The sequence below is a fragment of the Budorcas taxicolor genome, chromosome 17 (assembly GCF_023091745.1).
Source record: "Budorcas taxicolor isolate Tak-1 chromosome 17, Takin1.1, whole genome shotgun sequence".
Classification (NCBI taxonomy): domain Eukaryota; kingdom Metazoa; phylum Chordata; class Mammalia; order Artiodactyla; family Bovidae; genus Budorcas; species Budorcas taxicolor.
This window is the reverse complement of record NC_068926.1, coordinates 68,692,357-68,709,072: the sequence shown is the minus strand read 5'-3', so window position 1 is coordinate 68,709,072 and position 16,716 is coordinate 68,692,357. Positions and strand designations below refer to the sequence as shown.

The following is a 16,716-nucleotide window of genomic DNA, read 5'->3' as shown; positions in this document are numbered from 1 at the left end:
CCCGTGCATTCTCAGGTGTAAAATTAATACCTCCCTTGCCCATCCCCCAGCCCGTCCAGGGGAGAAGAAGAAATGACAACAGTCACATTTCTATTTTATAAGCACTTGGTTTTATTGCACAGAAGCAATTGAAAGTGGACTCCAGTGGAAAAGTGCGCCCTGGCGTGGTACAGTGGTCAGCGCCCAGCCCCACCTGCTGCAGCTCTTCCAGGACAGAGAGCTTTAGGCAAGGACTCGACCACCCCTTTGGAAAATAGAAGGCATTCAGGAATAGGTTAAGACATCTCAAGCATAATGTGTTTCTAACTGCTCATTCATTATTGCGGTCATCTGTCAGTTGCACATACAGGAAATAAATGCACTTACTTGGAGAGGAGGGGGCAGTCTGTATAGTCAAGTGTTTACATGTGGCATTCGGCATATATCACATTCGGCTACATAAGCTATCATAACATAATTGCCCATCGCCTAGGGAGGGTTTGGGCCATGGGGCTGGGAGTTGGGAGGACCCTCTCTTGCTAACATATTGCTAATAGAAATTCCTGTTTGGTGAAGGAGGGCCTGTTGTCTAAGCAGAGTTTCTTCTTAAAGAAAAGAGAGAAAAAAGTGAAAATTTGTGATGCTGACCCTTGAGCTCCCAGACCCCCCTGAGTTTCTTTGGCTGCTCTGAACGATCCCTTCTCCCTGCCTTACTTCTCCCCCTTGGTGGCCTTATCTTCTGCAGCCTTCTCTGCAGGTCTGCTGTCTTTCTGGTCTGTGCTGGAGGATTTCTCAGCCTTGGCTTTCCCGGGTGTGGAGGCCTCCTTGCCAGGTTCCTTGGCTTGGGCCTCTGTTTTGGGTTTCTCCTCAGGCTTCTTGGCTTCTGCAGCCTTCCCCTCCTTGGCGTCCTTTTTCTCCGGTGCTGCTGGCGTCTCTTCTTTCTTTGGCTTTTCTGCTGCTTTGCTGGGTTCTTTGGCCTTGGCATCATCTGGTTCCTTCTTGGCCACCTCAGTCTTCTCTTTAGGCTTGGCCTCTTCCTTCCCCTTGGCAGGAGCCTCCTTCTCTGGGGTGGTTGCTTTTTTCTTATCTTCAGCCTCTTCCTTCTTGGCTTCAGCTTTGGGTTCTTTGGGCTTTTCTACAGCCGGCTCCTTCTTCTCCTCGGGCTTTGGAGCCTCCTTCTTGGGCACCTCATCTTTCTTGCTGTCCTTCTTCTCCTCAGCTTTGGGTACGGCTGGAGCTTTCTCTTCCTCTGCCTTCTTTGGGGGCTCTTTGGCCCTCACCTCCTGGGGTTTTTCTTCCTCCTTCACAGGAGACTTGGCCTCCTCCTTCTTTGGGACCTCCTTCCCAGGAGCCTTGGCCTCATCCTTCACAGGAGACTTGGCCTTCTCTGGGGATTTGGCCTCCTCCTTCACAGGGCTTTTGGGCTTCTCTGGGGACTTGGCCTCCACTGGGGACTTGGCCTTCTCTGGGGACTTGGCCTCCTCCTTCACAGGAGACTTGGCCTTCTCTGGGGACTTGGCCTCCTCCTTCGAAGGAGACTTGGCCTTCTCTGGGGACTTGGCCTCCTCCTTCACAGGGGACTTGGCCTTCTCTGGGGACTTGGCCTCCTCCTTCACAGGGGACTTGGCCTTCTCTGGGGACTTGGCCTCCACTGGAGACTTGGCCTTCTCTGGGGACTTGGCCTCCACTGGAGACTTGGCCTTCTCTGGGGACTTGGCCTCCTCCTTCACTGGAGACTTGGCCTTCTCTGGGGACTTGGCCTCCTCTTTCACAGGAGACTTGGCCTTCTCCGGGGACTTGGCCTCCACAGGGGACTTGGCCTTCTCCGGGGACTTGGTCTCCACTGGGGACTTGGCCTTCTCTGGGGACTTGGCCTCCTCCTTCACAGGGGACTTGGCCTTCTCTGGGGACTTGGCCTCCACTGGAGATTTGACCTTCTCTGGGGACTTGGCCTCTTCCTTCATGGGGGACTTGGCCTTTTCTGGGGACTTGGCCTCCACTGGGGACTTGGCCTTCTCTGGGGACTTGGCCTCCTCCTTCACAGGGGACTTGGCCTTCTCTGGGGACTTGGCCTCCACTGGAGATTTGACCTTCTCTGGGGACTTGGCCTCTTCCTTCATGGGGGACTTGGCCTTTTCTGGGGACTTGGCCTCCACTGGGGACTTGGCCTTTTCTGGGGACTTGGCCTCCACGGGGGACTTGGCCTTCTCAGGGGACTTCACCTCAGCTGGTGACTTGGCCTCCTCCTTCTCTGGGGATTTGGCCTCCTCCTTCGCGGGGGACTTGGCCTCCTCCTTCTCTGGGGATGCAGCCTCTTCTGCTGCAGGAGCCCGTGTTGCTTCTTCTCCTCCCTCCTCTTTGGCCTCTTTCTCCTCCTCTTCAGTCACTTCCTCCGTCACCTGGACCTCCTCTGTCTGTTCCTCCACAATCACAGTTTCCTTCTCTGACTTTTCCACCATCTTGATCTTCTCTTCGCTTTTGACTTTGATGTGAGTGGACACGGAGGGGATCTTGGGGAGTCCTTCTGGAAGGAGGAAAGGACTTGGGCCAAAGCCGATCCGACACTCCTCGCCCTCCAGGAGTTTTCTGCAGAATGGATAATGAAACATGTTACTGTGAACTCAAGGTCGGTCACGGAGGCAGGGGGCTTCCTGAGTTACTCCGAAGACCCCTGTGTGTAGTGATACATAGGTTGGTGGAAGAAGGGATGTGAATGGTGGGCACTTAGACTGGAGGAGGTCACTAGCAGATCATCCCGAGGACTCCCAGAATCCGTACCCCAATGGCATCGCTCTTGTTTTAATTCAGCTAAGGCTACCACTTGTAAAACTTCTTTTCCTCTGAAAAATGGCCCTCAAGAGAGAACGCCTATATTAACAAAATTTCCATGTATTGTCCCTCAAAATGTTGTTTAAGGGAAAGGGGGGAGTATGAGCAAGAAATTCCACATTTATAAACCTGGGCTTTAAAGGTACTAGAATGTTCCCATTTGAATTTCAAGGGTCTGTTGTTATATTCTCATCCTTTGAATTTTAGGAATAGAGTAGGGGCAGAGTTTCTGCTCTTTCCTACCCACTAGAACTGTGACCTTATTAGCAAAGCCATTCAAACTCTTCAAGCCTCAGTCTCCTCATTGGTAAAAACAGGGTCATTAAGAGTTTCTACCTCAGAGGGTGGTTTCCATGGAATAATGAATGAAAAGAATCTCTTTAAGAGGTAGAGTTGTAAAGGTCCTTGACAACTCAAGGCCCTCCTTTCTCTCCCAAGACAGGCCTCTGGCTGGCTGAATCTGAGAAGAGGGTGGGGAGCTTTAACCCTCTAAATCACTGTCAGACCCTCTAAGTCACTCTCAAGATATTTGCCTCTTAGAAGGCAGAACAGTGGTGGCCAGGACTCGGGGGAAGGAAGGGAAGGGGTCAGGGAGTTATTTAATGAGCACCGAATTTCAGTGTGGGAAGACGGAAAGTGTTCTGGAGGTAGACGATGGTGATGACTGGACAGCAATGTAGATAGTTTTAATGCCACGGAACCGTATACTTTAAAATGGCTAAAAGGTAAATTTTATGCTGTATACATTTCATGATAGTAAGAAAAAAATTTTTTTTTTTTTTTTTTTTTTTGTCTCTAAGACAGCAGGCTACCTCACTGTGGAGCTTAAAATCCAAGGCTTCTCCTTCTGAGAACACAAGGGCTCCCACCACCCAAAGCCCCCCGGCCCCCTCACCTGTAAGCAGCGATCTCAATGTCCAGAGCCATCTTGACATTGAGTAGGTCCTGGTACTCTCGGAGCTGGGCCGCCATCTCCCACTTGGTGTTCCTCAGCTCTGCATCCAGCTGCTGGATGGCCTCCTGGGGAGGAGAAGTCACACATGCGTCACCGTCAGTCACCATGGGGCCCTTGGCACCAGCGAGGCTGGAGCGGGCTCCGCAAACCCAGTGCGGTCCGGGCCAGCCCCGACCTTGCGAAAGCTTCGGGACCTCATTCATGGACCTGGAACAAACATCCCGCTGTGTGTATAACCTCAGCCTGGGGAGTGTTCTGGAATGAAACACACCAGACACCGACTGTGGCTATCACAGGTCAGTGGGATGACGGGTGAATTTTTACAGATCTTAAGCTTAGAAAGGGCTCAGTGGGAACTTGTCTGCTTTGGCTCCCTATTGTCTGCCCAGTGCTCCAAAGCACCTGCATATTAAAGGCTCGGGAGGCAACTGCCGTTGATGACTGAGACAATACCCAGAAGCGTGCTAAACACGAGCTGAAGCTTCTCCCCGACCCTGAGCCCACTGAGCCACTGCTTAAAGTAAACCATCATGGCTGAGTAAAAAGCAACCTCTTTTTCTACAATAACCACGTACTGCTTGTATAATAAGTTCTCTAAAAGAATTTTTAGACACTTTCTTTCAATCATTATCTTTAGTGGGAGGTATCTACTGAGGCCTTCCCAGGCTGTCCTCACTCAGACACTGGTTACTGTTTACTGAACACCCAGCATGACCAAGACTCTGCCATCTCTCACTCATCTCATGAGAAGTTCATCTCTCTAATCTTCATAGCTCTCCAAAGGAGGCTTTTTTAAAAAAACTGCACTGAGAGAATTCAGTCACAGAGAGAGGCAGATAACTTTCTTAGGGTCACACAGCTAGAAAGACATACAGGTACCTCTGGCCTGTCTGACTCTAAGGCCCATGCTCTCCACTCAAAGAGGGACAGTGACTTGTCCAGGGTCACCCAGCCAGGTGAGGTGGTCTGGCTTTCTGCCCCACCCCTGCCCACCTGGTAGGATGCGATGTCAGCCTGGTGACGGTCCTCCAGCTCAGAGCGCTGCCTCTCCAGCGAGTCCTTGGTGCTTTTGAGCGTCTCCAGCTCTGTGGTCCTGGCCTGCAGCTGGCGCCGGTACTCAGATATCTCCTCCTGTGCTGAGCGCATGGCGTCTGTGTTCACCTTGGCTGCCTCAGACAGTCGGTCCAGCCTCACTGGGGGAGAGAGGGGCAGGGCACAGGGTTAGACACAGCTGGGTTTGGAAGGGGCCACACACGGTGAAGGGCCTCCTGAGTGCTAGGGGCTACTGTGGGTGCTTCACTCGTCCTGTCCTTTGTGGCAGGCCAATGACACTGCCCAAGGCCAGCAGGCCAGCTTAAGCAGCAGGACTGGGGTTCAAATCTAGTGTGTATCTGGCTCCAAAGATCACGCCCTGACTCCCCAGATGCAGGCCTCAGGTCCTGCACAGCAATAGAAGGCCCTATTTCTTTTGGCCCTCCTGGTTCAGCTCCCCAGTGCTGGGGGGTATGAAACCTGGCCCGTGGAGCTTAACCTCTAGCTTGGGGTTGAACAAATCAATGAGCCTATGACCTTTAGAGGCACTAGGGCTCTGGGATTTATGCAGCCCCAGCAGAGCCCAGATCCCTGTTGAGTCTGGGGCCCATGTGCCAGCTCTTCTGCCCCTTCCTCCCCCTGGCTGCGCGTTCTCTAGCACAGGAGCCCCTGTGCCTATGGCAGCCACACCCTGGCTCCTGTGAGCAACAGGCTGCAGGTTCCCAGAAGGCTTCAGGAGCCAGAGTGGGTCTGGAGATCTAGTGTGAACCTCCTGAATGTGAGCATCCTGAATCCTGAGATAATGATACTCAGGACCTGAGTCTTAGGAGTTGGGGAGGAAGAAGAGTGATCCAGAAGTCCTGGGATGGTCTGCCAGGGTGAAGGGCAAAGTCCAAGAGAGCAAGGAGGTTTGCTCTGGGAGGAGCCTTGCTGCTGCAGAGATGGGGGAGGGGTAGTTCTGCTACCACAGAGGAGAGGCAGGAACCGGAAAAGCCATGCACCCAAACCCCAGCTTTTCTGGTTTTCTCTCCTAGTGCTTCCAGGGACTTAGAGACCATCCAGATGGGTGAGGATTCTTACCCACTGTGGGTCACAGGCTTCTCTGAAAGTCACTGAAGCCTCTGTGCCCTCTCCCAAGAACAGTGCAGAAGTTTTAAGGAGTGTGGAACTCCCCAGGGTAAGAAGCCCAGTTGGTCCATCCCCCTTCTAACCCCAAAAGGAATGAAAACCAGAGAGGACAAGTGTGGGTCAAAGTCACTCTGCGGGTGTTGGACATAGCTTCAGAGCTGCAGCAGCTGCACCCTAGCTGACTCAGGGTGGCGTGGAGGTGGGGGAGGGAGATGGATTTGGGAGGCTCCCAGCTTTTAGGAAGGGGAGAGAGGACATTTAGGGGCCCCCTGGCCCCTTCAGCCTCACACACCAATTGGTTGTAATGATGGCCTTCCTGGGGAGAGAGAATGTGAGAATGACTCACCCTCTCCGACTGTAGCGGGGAGGGGCCTGATAGGTGTCAGGAGAATGGGGTCCCCTGCAGTGTGCAGAAGAGGGGGATGGGCAGCATTCGACAGGGAAGGGATGTTACTTTGAAGGGCAATGAGGGACCTCCCCGACCCCAACGACTAGAAGCCGGCACCGCTTTGGAGCGGTAGAGGGAACCTGTTGGAAGGGGGACTCACAGTAGGGGGGGTTACCCTGACTTGGGAGAAAGAGCAGAGAGGACAAAGAATTGAAGGACAGATACAAGGACCCTGGAGAAGGCCAAAGGAAAACCTAGAGTGGGGAGGAAGAGGCGGGGAGTGTCCCACAAGAGACCCAGAGTAAAACTGTTTTTTAGCTAAGGGGCGTGCCCTTTGCTGGGGGAACCTGAGCAACCGCACCATCCAACCTAGCCCTCTAGGACGACTCCACCGACCCCCTAGGTCACACCACCCTGCCTTTCGATGTCCGACCACCAGGGGGCGCCCCTCCTCCCTGCCCCCCGCGCCTGCAAACCTCGGAACCACTCCTCGGACTGGAGCGTGCTCTGCACCGTGTGGCCTTCAAGCTGCGCGCGGATCTCGCGCAGGGCCGACGTCACGTCGCACTTGAGGGCATCCCGCGCCTCGGCCTGCGTCTGCGCGGCGCTGCTGCTCTGAATCTGACCGAGCAGCTCGCCCACCTCCTCCTGGTGGTGACGCCGCAGGTAGCCGCACTCTTCCTGCAGGGCTTGCGCCTTTTTCTGCAGCTCGACGCGCGCTGCCTCGGCCTCCTGCGCAAAGCGGGCCAGTGCGCGCGTCGCTGCCTCGGTCTCCTCGCGCTGCCGGGCCTCGTCGTCCAGGCGCTGGCGCACGTGCGCGATGTCCTCAAGCAGGTGCTCCTGCTCCAGGCGCAGCTGGCCGCGAGCCGCGCCCAAGCGCAGCACCGCGCCGCGCATCTCGCGCACCTCGCGCTCGTACAGCTCGCCCATGGCGGCGCGGCCCGCCTGCTGCTGCCGCAGCGCCGCCGCCTCGCCCTCCAGGCTGCGGTTATGCGCCTCGAGCTGCCGCACCTTGTCGATGTAGCCCGCGAAGCGGTCGTTCAGCGCCTGCAGCTGCTCCTTCTCGCTGCGCGCCACCACCATGCAGCCCTCCGGTCCGTTGCTCAGGGTGTCTAGCGAGTCGGTGCTGGAGGCAGTCCCGGCGCCTCGGAAGCGGCTCGGGGAGGCCGACACGGAGCTCACGGAGGTCCGCGCCCATGAGTGGAATCCGCTGGAGGAGCCGGTTGCAGAGCGCGCTCCGGCCGCGCCGCCTTTGCGAGCCAGCGCATAGTGCAAGCTGCCGCCTCCGTGAAGCGGCGCGAAGGCGCCCAGCAGCGCGTCGGCGCCGCTGAAGCTCATCGTGGCCGGAGCGGGTGCGGCCACCGGCGGAGAAGGAGCCCTGAGGCTGGGAAGAGGCGGGCGACACTGCGGCACCTCCGGGCCGGCCGGCCCTTTTATAGCAGCCCGGCGGGGTCCAGCCCCTCAGCAGTCCGGGGCGGGGGGGAGGGGGGAGGAGGGCCCCGCCCTCTCTGCCTCCTCCCCCAGCGGCCCAGGGCCGGCCGGCTCCGCCGCAGTGAGAGGGGCGGGGCAGGGGAACCTGGAAGTGAAGGGGAATCGACAACGCAGCGTCAGAGGAGACCCGCGCCCCCACCCCGCCGAGGGCGTCAGACGGTAGAGGACTCCCGGAGTGGACCGCCGGGGACCCCCCCGGGTGCGGGTGGCGAGACCCTACTACTATGTTCGAATGGAGAGAAGGCGCCCGAAATGGGGGAGCGAGGGCAAGGAGACCAGATGGGAATGGGGCAGGATGCCCTCGGGATGGGGTGGTGGAAGACGCAGTAGGATGAGGACCCCGAGTGATAGGGCGCACAGGATTTTCCTGATAGTTAGACCCTCAGGAGAGGGAGCTCACAGTGTCTGCAGCCCGCCCGGAATAGGGGAGGAGAAAAGTATTTCTGAATGGAGGCCTGGTGGGCGCTACAGAGAGTAGAGATAGAAGACCCCTGAATGGAGGTAACTGTTCCCCTAGCTGCTAGAGAGGCCACCAGGAGAGGGCTCAAAAACTCGGCAACCGGCCCGAAAAGGGGGAGGGCGACCTGGAGTTGGGGAGGGGCGGCAAGGCTGCCCTGAATTGGGGGTGTGGGAGACACTGCAGAGGCTAGAGAAGGGAAGCCCGGATTGGGGGTGGGCACAGTGTTCTCCTCAGGATAGGAGGCAGGAGGCCCTGAAACCGGCCCCAGCAAGAAGGACCCTCAGTGAAGTGGGCAGAGGGTTCCCTGTGAAGGCAGAGTGTGCAAGGGTCAAAGAACCAAGAGTGGGGGTACTTCAGGGAACGAGGCGTGGAGTTGGGAGGGCTGGTGTGAGTTGGTTGTGAGGTTGGGGGAGGTAGCAGGGGTGCCAGGAGTCCCTCGGGCCAGGGTCTGCACACCGAGGACAGCTCCACAGTTGCTGGCAAATGACCTTGAACACGTTGCCCCCACCCCCACTCGGTTTGCCCATCGGCACAAAGAACAGACCTTGCTCTAGGTCAGGCTGCAACTTGAGACCATTGGAGACTTGGGAAGTCTCCAGCAACAGTAGAGGAGATGAATTCTACAGCCCGTGGACATAGCAGCCACTTCCCCACAACTCGGAAGTCCTTTCTTCCTCTCCCCTCTCCGTCTCCTCAGCTTCAACTTGTCGTTTCTCCCCACACCCACAAGAGACAAGTGGGTGTCATGACTGGGCTCCCTTCTCACACCCAGAGAAGCGGTGAGAAGCTTTCAGCGTACCAGAGCTGCTCACCCCCACAAGCCTTAATTCAGGTAGAAAAGAGGGCCTTTGTATTTGGGGGACCTGCACTGCTGTTGATATTTAGCTTTGTCTTGGGTTTGACTCCAGTCAAGAGCCTTGGGAGTGGGGGTGGTGCTGCAGCTGATGCTTCAGCACCAAGGACAGGGCCTACTCTTTGTTGGGGACAATTAACCTCTGCCTTCCCCTTGAGGGATGGGAGAGAGGAATTCTATCTCCCTGATGTCTGATCCCTGTGCTATGCAGATGGGGGACTGAGGAGGGGTGGATGGGTAATCCAGTGGGGTCACCCTGCCAGCCAGAGACCCAGCCCCTTGACCTTCTATTGGGGGTCCAGTTCCCTCCATTCTGTGACATTCTGCCACATACACACCTGTCTTGCCCTTCCATTGGAGCTGAAGGGACCTACATGTCAGGTGCGGTGAGGCAGGGAGACTTGAGACCCCCTAGGGAGTCACTGAAGGCTTCCATCCCAGACCTGAGCCTCCCTCAGGCAGTTAATTCAACCCCCACTACATTTCCAGTCTGCATGGTTTTCCTTCTGTAGGCTCCCCAGGATGGGGATAGACAAATACCCTAGGGAAGACCTCTATCTGTCCTTTTCTCTCTGCACTCCACCTCACTCCCAGACCCCGGGTTCTAAGCAGGCCCTCAGAGATGGGGATGTGATTGTACTGTCCCTTTAACCAGGGTTTACTGGGAGGAGAGTGCGCTGGGGAGGAGGAGGGAGGGGGAAGGGAGTTTCTGGTTTTGCATGGAGAAGCAGAACATGATGAAGCATTTTTCCCCTGTTTAAAGATCCAGCCATGCTCCAGTTTGCAGGGGGCAGAAGGGCAGGTGTGCAGTTGGTGCTGGGAGGATGGAGGTGAGTGTCTGGCCTGAGGCTTCTGAGAATGGCATTTGGGGGGCTTGCAGAGGGCTCCCCATTGACTTGTCATCCTGCTTGGAAGCTTGCCATTAGTTCTGGTCCTTTGGGTCTTTCCAGTCATCTGCGTAGTGCAGATACGTCCTCTGGGTGTGGGGAGGCTGACAAGCAGCTGGCAGCAGGGGGAGTGGCAGCAGGGGCTGGGTAAAAGAGAGGAGGGGGCCAGGGTGCATTCTGTCAAGGCTGGGCGCCCACAACCGTGGGATTCTAAGCAAGAAGTCCCTCGTGTGATTCATGTGGCTGGAAAATAACATGAGGGTGGGAATCCTGAGGTCAGTCCCCTCAAAGGCCCTTCAGGCTCACCTCCTGGAAGTCATTCCCTTTTCCCCTCACATGTAGTCAGTTATCCCCTCCATGGTCCCCAGTGCTAATCCACCACATTGCACTTACCACTCTGAATTGTCATTGGGTGAATGAATGGATGGATGAATAAATTCCAGCAGTTCTTCAGCCAAACTTGTAGTCTAAAGGGGACTAAAAATGATTCTGCCCTGAGTCCTTGAGTCTCAAATCCCTTTGATCTTGCGGCCCTCAGTTTTTACCGTTTGAAACTGAGTAGAACAACAGTGTCATGTATCCATTCATTCATCCATTCTTCACATGTTTACTGAGTGCCTACTATGTGATAGGCGTACAAAGAACACTGAGGTTCGGAACCCCAGAAACTTCTAAAATTGTCTCCCTGGGACAAGGATTCTCAAGTCCTTCCCAAATCCCAGTGCAGCATTTCTCAGGGGAACTTCTTGAGGATTATGATAAGCATTCCTCCAAAAAGGAGGGGAAACAGGAGCTTAACAGCTGAAGAAAGTTAACAGGACTCTTGGTGCAACTCTTTCAGCCTGGACGTGGTGATGAGCATTGGGAATCTCCCAGAGGTGCCAAGCTCTTCTTTGACCACAGTAGTTTCTGACCCCCCAAGTGTCACCCAAAGTGACCCAGACTGCAGGACCCACTCAGGCATGGGCTTCAGGCCCTGTTCCCTCTGGGCTCTCCTTCAGGGTTAGGGCTCTTCAGGAGCCCTAAGGGTGAGGGTGAAACATGGCTTTAAGTGAACACTGGCCAAGCATTGCTGCCACTCCATTCATTCAGTGTCTACAGGGTTAGACCCTGTGGTAAGCCCTGGGGACTCTGAAGTATGATACCCCAGTGAGGGGGAATACCCCATGTGTACAGCAGACAGAACTCAGCCACCACTTTCTCCTTGGTACCTCCTCAAATATGGCAAGAATCACTAGGCAAGGATCATTGTCCCTTTTATAGATGAGTAAACAAAGGCCAGAGTAAGGAAGTGACTTGCCCAAGTTGACCCAGTGACAGGGTCTCAAATCATCCAACCTTAAGCTGGTGCTGTATACAGAAGGTGGAAACCCATTTCTCTGGCACTGAGGGGCCCAGATGGCCTGAGGTTGGAGGAATGAGAGGCCCCCAGAGAGGGAACAAGCAGCTGGCTGGAACTGGAGTCTGGCCCCTGACAGGTCATCCAACTGAGAGTCCCTGTGACCTGTGACCCAGCGTCAGCACATCCTTTACGTAGGGGCTCACTCCCAGCCCTGGCATCCTACAGCACTGTGTCACCTCGCTGTGACCTTTGTTTGGGAATGGATTTGCTAAGCTCACTCTCTTCCTACTTTATGTCTCTCCATAGAACTTGACCTTTTCTAACATGGACAATTGCACTATCTTACCTTATCTCCTCACATAGGGTGTAAGCTTCATAAAATCAAGGACTTTTGCCTGTCTTATTCAGTGGTGCTTTCCTCAGCCCTTGGAACAGTGGTTGGCATACAGCAGAGCTTAACAAATAGTCGAATGGCTGAGCAAGTCCTCTTTGAGAAGCTGGTGAGTACCTGGGCGTTTCAGCACCAGGCATCTGGACAGCTCCCGGCTGGCTGAGCCCTTGGAGGGCAGCCACTGCCGGCTAAGAGCCTTCCAGCCAGCCTGAGCTGCACGAGGTCACCTTCGCTAGGGCTCAGACCCTGCCTACTACATTGCTTGCAAACTCCCCTCAGTAATACCTTTTTCTTTTTGAATTCAGCAGTTATTTTTGTGTGTCTGTGAAGCGCAGAGCATTTCTCTTTCTCCTTATCTCTCTTTGGCGTTCATACCTCATATACTCTCTCTCCTTCCCTTCCTCTCTCTGTTCCTTCCATCTCTCCTCCACCCCAGTTACTCTGTCCTCCTTATCCTTTTCTTCCTCCCCTCTTCCTCCCCCCCGCTCCTTAGAGGTGTCCTATTTTTGCAGGCCTTGACTTATAGTAAAGGGGAGGTGAACCACAGGGGACTGGCCCAAAACTGATGAAAGCCTGCAGTAGGTCTGCCTGCCCGCCCACCCGTCTGCCACCCTGGGAGGACACTGGGTGGGAGGCTGAATTCTGCCGAAAAGGTCAATAGCTGGTGGGTGGATTTACAGAACCGCCCCATCTCCCCCGCTCTTCCAGTTCCCTTTGCGAGCAATTACAGATGAATGATTCTCTGGCTGTGGTTCCTGAGCCTGAGAGTGAGATGGTTCATTGGTCTTTCCTAAGGGACAAGTTCTAGCGATTGGGTGAGGCTTGTTGACTCACACATGCTCTAGGAATGTTATATTCTTGTTACCCAGTGCAAGAGGCTAAGCAACAAGAGGACTCAAGGCTCTGCTAAGAAGAGGAAGAGGTACCTTTGCTTTCACACCTAGCCTCTCTCATTCTAGCAACTGTATGAGATTAAATATTCTGACTATTTCCACTTCATGGTTCAGGAAATGGAGGCTCAGAGGAGGTTGGGTAACTTGCCCCAGATCACAGCTAGTAAATGGCAGAGCTGGGATCCAAATCCAGGTCTGCTGGCCTCTACAGCAGGTACGCTCAACTGTAAGACTGTGCTACCACCTTTCATGTTCATGGGAAGGCTCAGCTGGGTCCCCATAGGACCACTGCTTTAGAACTGGACCCAGCACTTTCCTGGTCCCGTCACACTGTCTGGAGCTTTGCTCTGGGAGTTCCCTCCAGCATCTGGTGGAATCTAGGGAGGTGGAGAACCAGCATTGTCTTGGGGAAGGTGGCATCCCAGGCCACCTTACAGTCAGGAAGTTGAAATGATGGCCAACGGCTCTCCAGATGGCCTAGCCTGAGGCAACAGATAAGTAGATGGTAGTCATGGAACCATGCTTGATGTTCACAGTAGAGATCTTGGGTCATCAAGAAAACGATTCTGACAACCTCTGTGTGGTGCTCACTATAGGCCACCTAAGTATGTGGTGTCCAGAGCAGTTGCCCTAGGTCTGCAGGGTCACCTCCCAATATGGACTAGGCTGTCTAGGTCAGCGAGAGAAAGTGATCTGCCAAGGTCACAGAGCAAGGTGGCCGAGGGGCTGTGGCTCACAGCAGGGCCTCCTGCACTTCTCAAGATGCACAGTCACTTTCAGAAAAATATATTTAAGCGATGCTTCTTCTCTTTATCCTGGACGCAAAGGCTGTCCATAGTACATTTGAGAAAGATTCTATACCAATGAGTTTAAATTGGAGTATTGAGGCTTGGGGGAAGAACTATCAGTTGGATAAAAGTTCATTTCTGTTGGCAGGTAAATGCAGTGTTACTGGGCATGCATTAAAAGAGGCCCTGGCAAACGTTCTCAGAGGCTATGAAGTTTGCTTCACTGAGGGGCAGCTGCATCCTAGCCCCCATCCCTCTAAGGTCAGGCTGCATGAGGACACACAGGGCCTGGAAGCACGCTGGCACCAACCAGAAACAAATGCCAGCAGATGGGAGACGTGCCAGGAAAGTTTCTGAAACCTCTTCCCCAGCCCTGAGCCAGGCGCCTGCCCTGGACAGAAGACTGTGGGAGCCCAGAGCAGACCTGGGTTGGGGACTTGGTCACACATGCAGGTAAAAAACTCTGCTGGGCACCTGAACTGCCTTCTGGCTTCCGGGGAGGTTAGCGGTGAAGAAAGGAGACAGAGCTGACCTTGAGGTCTTTATGGTCTTGGAGGGAGTTAGTGGAGAATATGTGCTTTTCATTAAAATTTTAAAAATCGCGCCTCAATGCTTGTCACCAAAGTGAATCCCTGTGCCCTCCCAGATCCTCTGAGTCAGAATCTCTCTCATGGAGGGGCCTGAGGATGTACATTCTGAGCCAGTGTCCCTGCAGCAGAACAGCCTGTATTGATCTGGCCTTGACCAACCTTCTGAGTTCGCTGATTAAGCCCCTGCTGTTAAGTCTTTTGCATACATTTTCTCATTTAGGCATCTCGTCCACTCTAAAAAGCTTTGGTGAAGAAATTGAGGCCTGGAAAGGTTAAATCACTTGCCAAGCTCCAGAACACACCCACCCGGCCCCACCCCTGTGTTTGCTCAGGACATCCCTCTCTCCCAGAATCTCTTCTGCTTCCGACCCACCTTTGAGAAATTCTTGATTCTGCAATATTTTCTTGTACCCATACCCAGAACTTCTTGGCTGAAATCCTTTTCCCCTGCCCCCATTTTCACATAACTTCTCTTTACCCTTCACCTTCAAGGAGCCTTCCCTAATCCCCAAGGTGTGGGCTCTTATGACCCCCTGCCTTGCCCTTATTGTAGCCTAACCCTGTATCCTAAAGGGCTGTTTGTCACCTAACCCAACTTTGGGCAAGGCAAGCAGAGACATTACTTTGCCAACAAAGGTCCATCTAGTCAAGGCTATGTTTTTTCCAGTGGTCATGTATGGATGTGAGAGTTGGACTGTGAAGAAAGCTGAGCGCTGAAGAATTGATGCTTTTGAACTGTAGTGCTGGAGAAGACTCTTGAGAGTCCCTTGAACTGCAAGGAGATCCAACCAGTCCATTCTAAAGGAGATCAGCCCTAGGTGTTCTTTGGAAGGAATGATGCTAAAGCTGAAACTCCAGTACTTTGGCCACCTCATGCAAAGAGTTGACTCATTGGAAAAGACTCTGATGCTGGGAGGGATTGGGGGCAGGAGGAGAAGGGGATGACAGAGGATGAGATGGCTGGATGGCATCATTGACTTGATGGACGTGAGTCTGAGTGAACTCCGGGAGTTGGTGATGGACAAAGAGCCCTGGTGTGCTGAGATTCATGGGATCGCAAAGAGTCGGACACAACTGAGCGACTGAACTGAACTGAACTGAACTGGACTGAGGAGGCATCTCTTACTTAAAGTTGCCTCCCTAGGACCTGGTACCAGGATGTTAGCTCAGTGAAGTTTGTGGAAAGAGTTAATGTCCATGGCGACTCCCTATAGGCCCTCGTCCACCTTATCCATCTATGAGTAGCTGTCTTGGACTGCATTTCACAACTCAGAGTTCAAGGAAGCAGGGCTAAAGGGCCTTAGGGGCCATCAGTTACACAGATGCGGGAACTGAAGCTCACGTGGTCAGTGGCAGGTCTGACCCTCAGCCAGTGGTTTCAGTACATCTGGCACCTGCCTTGTCTCTGGCTCTGCAGCTGAAGGGGAAGCAGGAACTGACATGCGGACTTTATTTCCTGTCTTGGGGGGAGCCCTTCGCCCATTATCACAATCATTACCTTTTACTGGGTGCTTACAAGGTCCAGGTCCAGGCTCTTTTTTTTTTTTTAATCTTATTTATTTGGCTGAGCCAGGTCTTAGTTGCAGCATGTGGGATCTAGTTCCCTGACCAGGGATCAAACCCTGGTCCCTTGCATTGGAACTCGGAGTCTCAGCCACTGGACCACCAAGGAGGTCCCCCAGGCCCTTTCTATGTGTCTTACCCACAGTTTTCAGTTCTCACAATTTACACAGGGATGGAAGGTACAATGACCCCTAATTACAGATGAACAAACTGAGGCAATGCATTCACTGTCATGCATTGGAGAAGGAAATGGCAACCCACTCCACTGTTCTTGCCTGGAGAATCCCAGGGACGGGGGAGCCTGGTGGGCTGCCGTCTATGGGGTCGCACAGAGTCGGACACGACTGAAGCGACTTTAGCAGCAGCAGCAGCAGCAGCATGCATATCTATCAATGTGTCTTCCATTTCCTCTCACAAACTTATTTGGGTCCCACTGGCGTCTCACAAGACTTGTCATCAAGCCCATTTTCCAAAGGAAAAAACCGAGGCTCCAAGGTTACGGAATCTGTTTCTGCGCCTCCTAATACGGTGGCCGGCTCTCCGGCTTGACCGGCTCGCGCTGGCGGAGACGCCGGCATTACGGTCAGCCCCGCCCCTCGGCACCGGAAATGCCCGAGCTTTCCCTCCGGCTGCCGAAGACTGTCGAGCGCTCCTCCGAGCGCTCGGGCTCGGACAGGCGGACAGCGAGCGCTACCTACAGCTGGAACCCAGCTTTCCGGCAGCCCTGGTCGCCGCAGCTTCGGGTCAGAGGCATCCCTGGAGACTGCAGAAAGGTGGCAGCGGCCTCGGTTGCCATCGCTTCCTTTGTCGTAACGCCAGGGCAGACGCCGAGATGCCACCGGGAGGACTGACCACACAGCCTTGAACCGAGGAGGCGGAACTCTGGGATGGCGGGGGCTCCTGGGGAAGGGGACTGTCCCTGGGCTACCGTGCCACAAGCGAGGACACTTGTGCATCAAACCCTGAGCCTGAGACCGGGCGTCTGTGAGTCTGTGGACAGCAACGTTCCTTTCCCAGACCTCAGTTTCTGCACCTGAAAGGGGGGCTCCTCCGGGACACTTCCGCTTGCAAAAACCGGAATTTTGCCCAGCATTTTCAGAATCCCCGCCTCCAGGCAGGCGCTGAGAAAGCAGAGCCGCGTCCTTGT

At 54.4% G+C, this 16,716-nt stretch overlaps 1 protein-coding gene across 1 annotated transcript; it reads right to left on the bottom strand.

Annotated features, from left to right (window-relative positions):
• Window positions 1-689: 689 nt before the first annotated feature.
• NEFH (neurofilament heavy chain) lies at window positions 690-7,649 on the bottom strand. The gene is made up of 4 exons (XM_052655070.1): window positions 6,788-7,649; window positions 4,757-4,956; window positions 3,704-3,828; window positions 690-2,565 (listed from the first exon to the last, which is right to left on the bottom strand). The coding sequence occupies exons 1-4, from the start codon at window positions 7,647-7,649 to the stop codon at window positions 690-692; spliced, it is 3,063 nt and encodes a 1,020-aa protein (XP_052511030.1).
• Window positions 7,650-16,716: the final 9,067 nt, after the last annotated feature.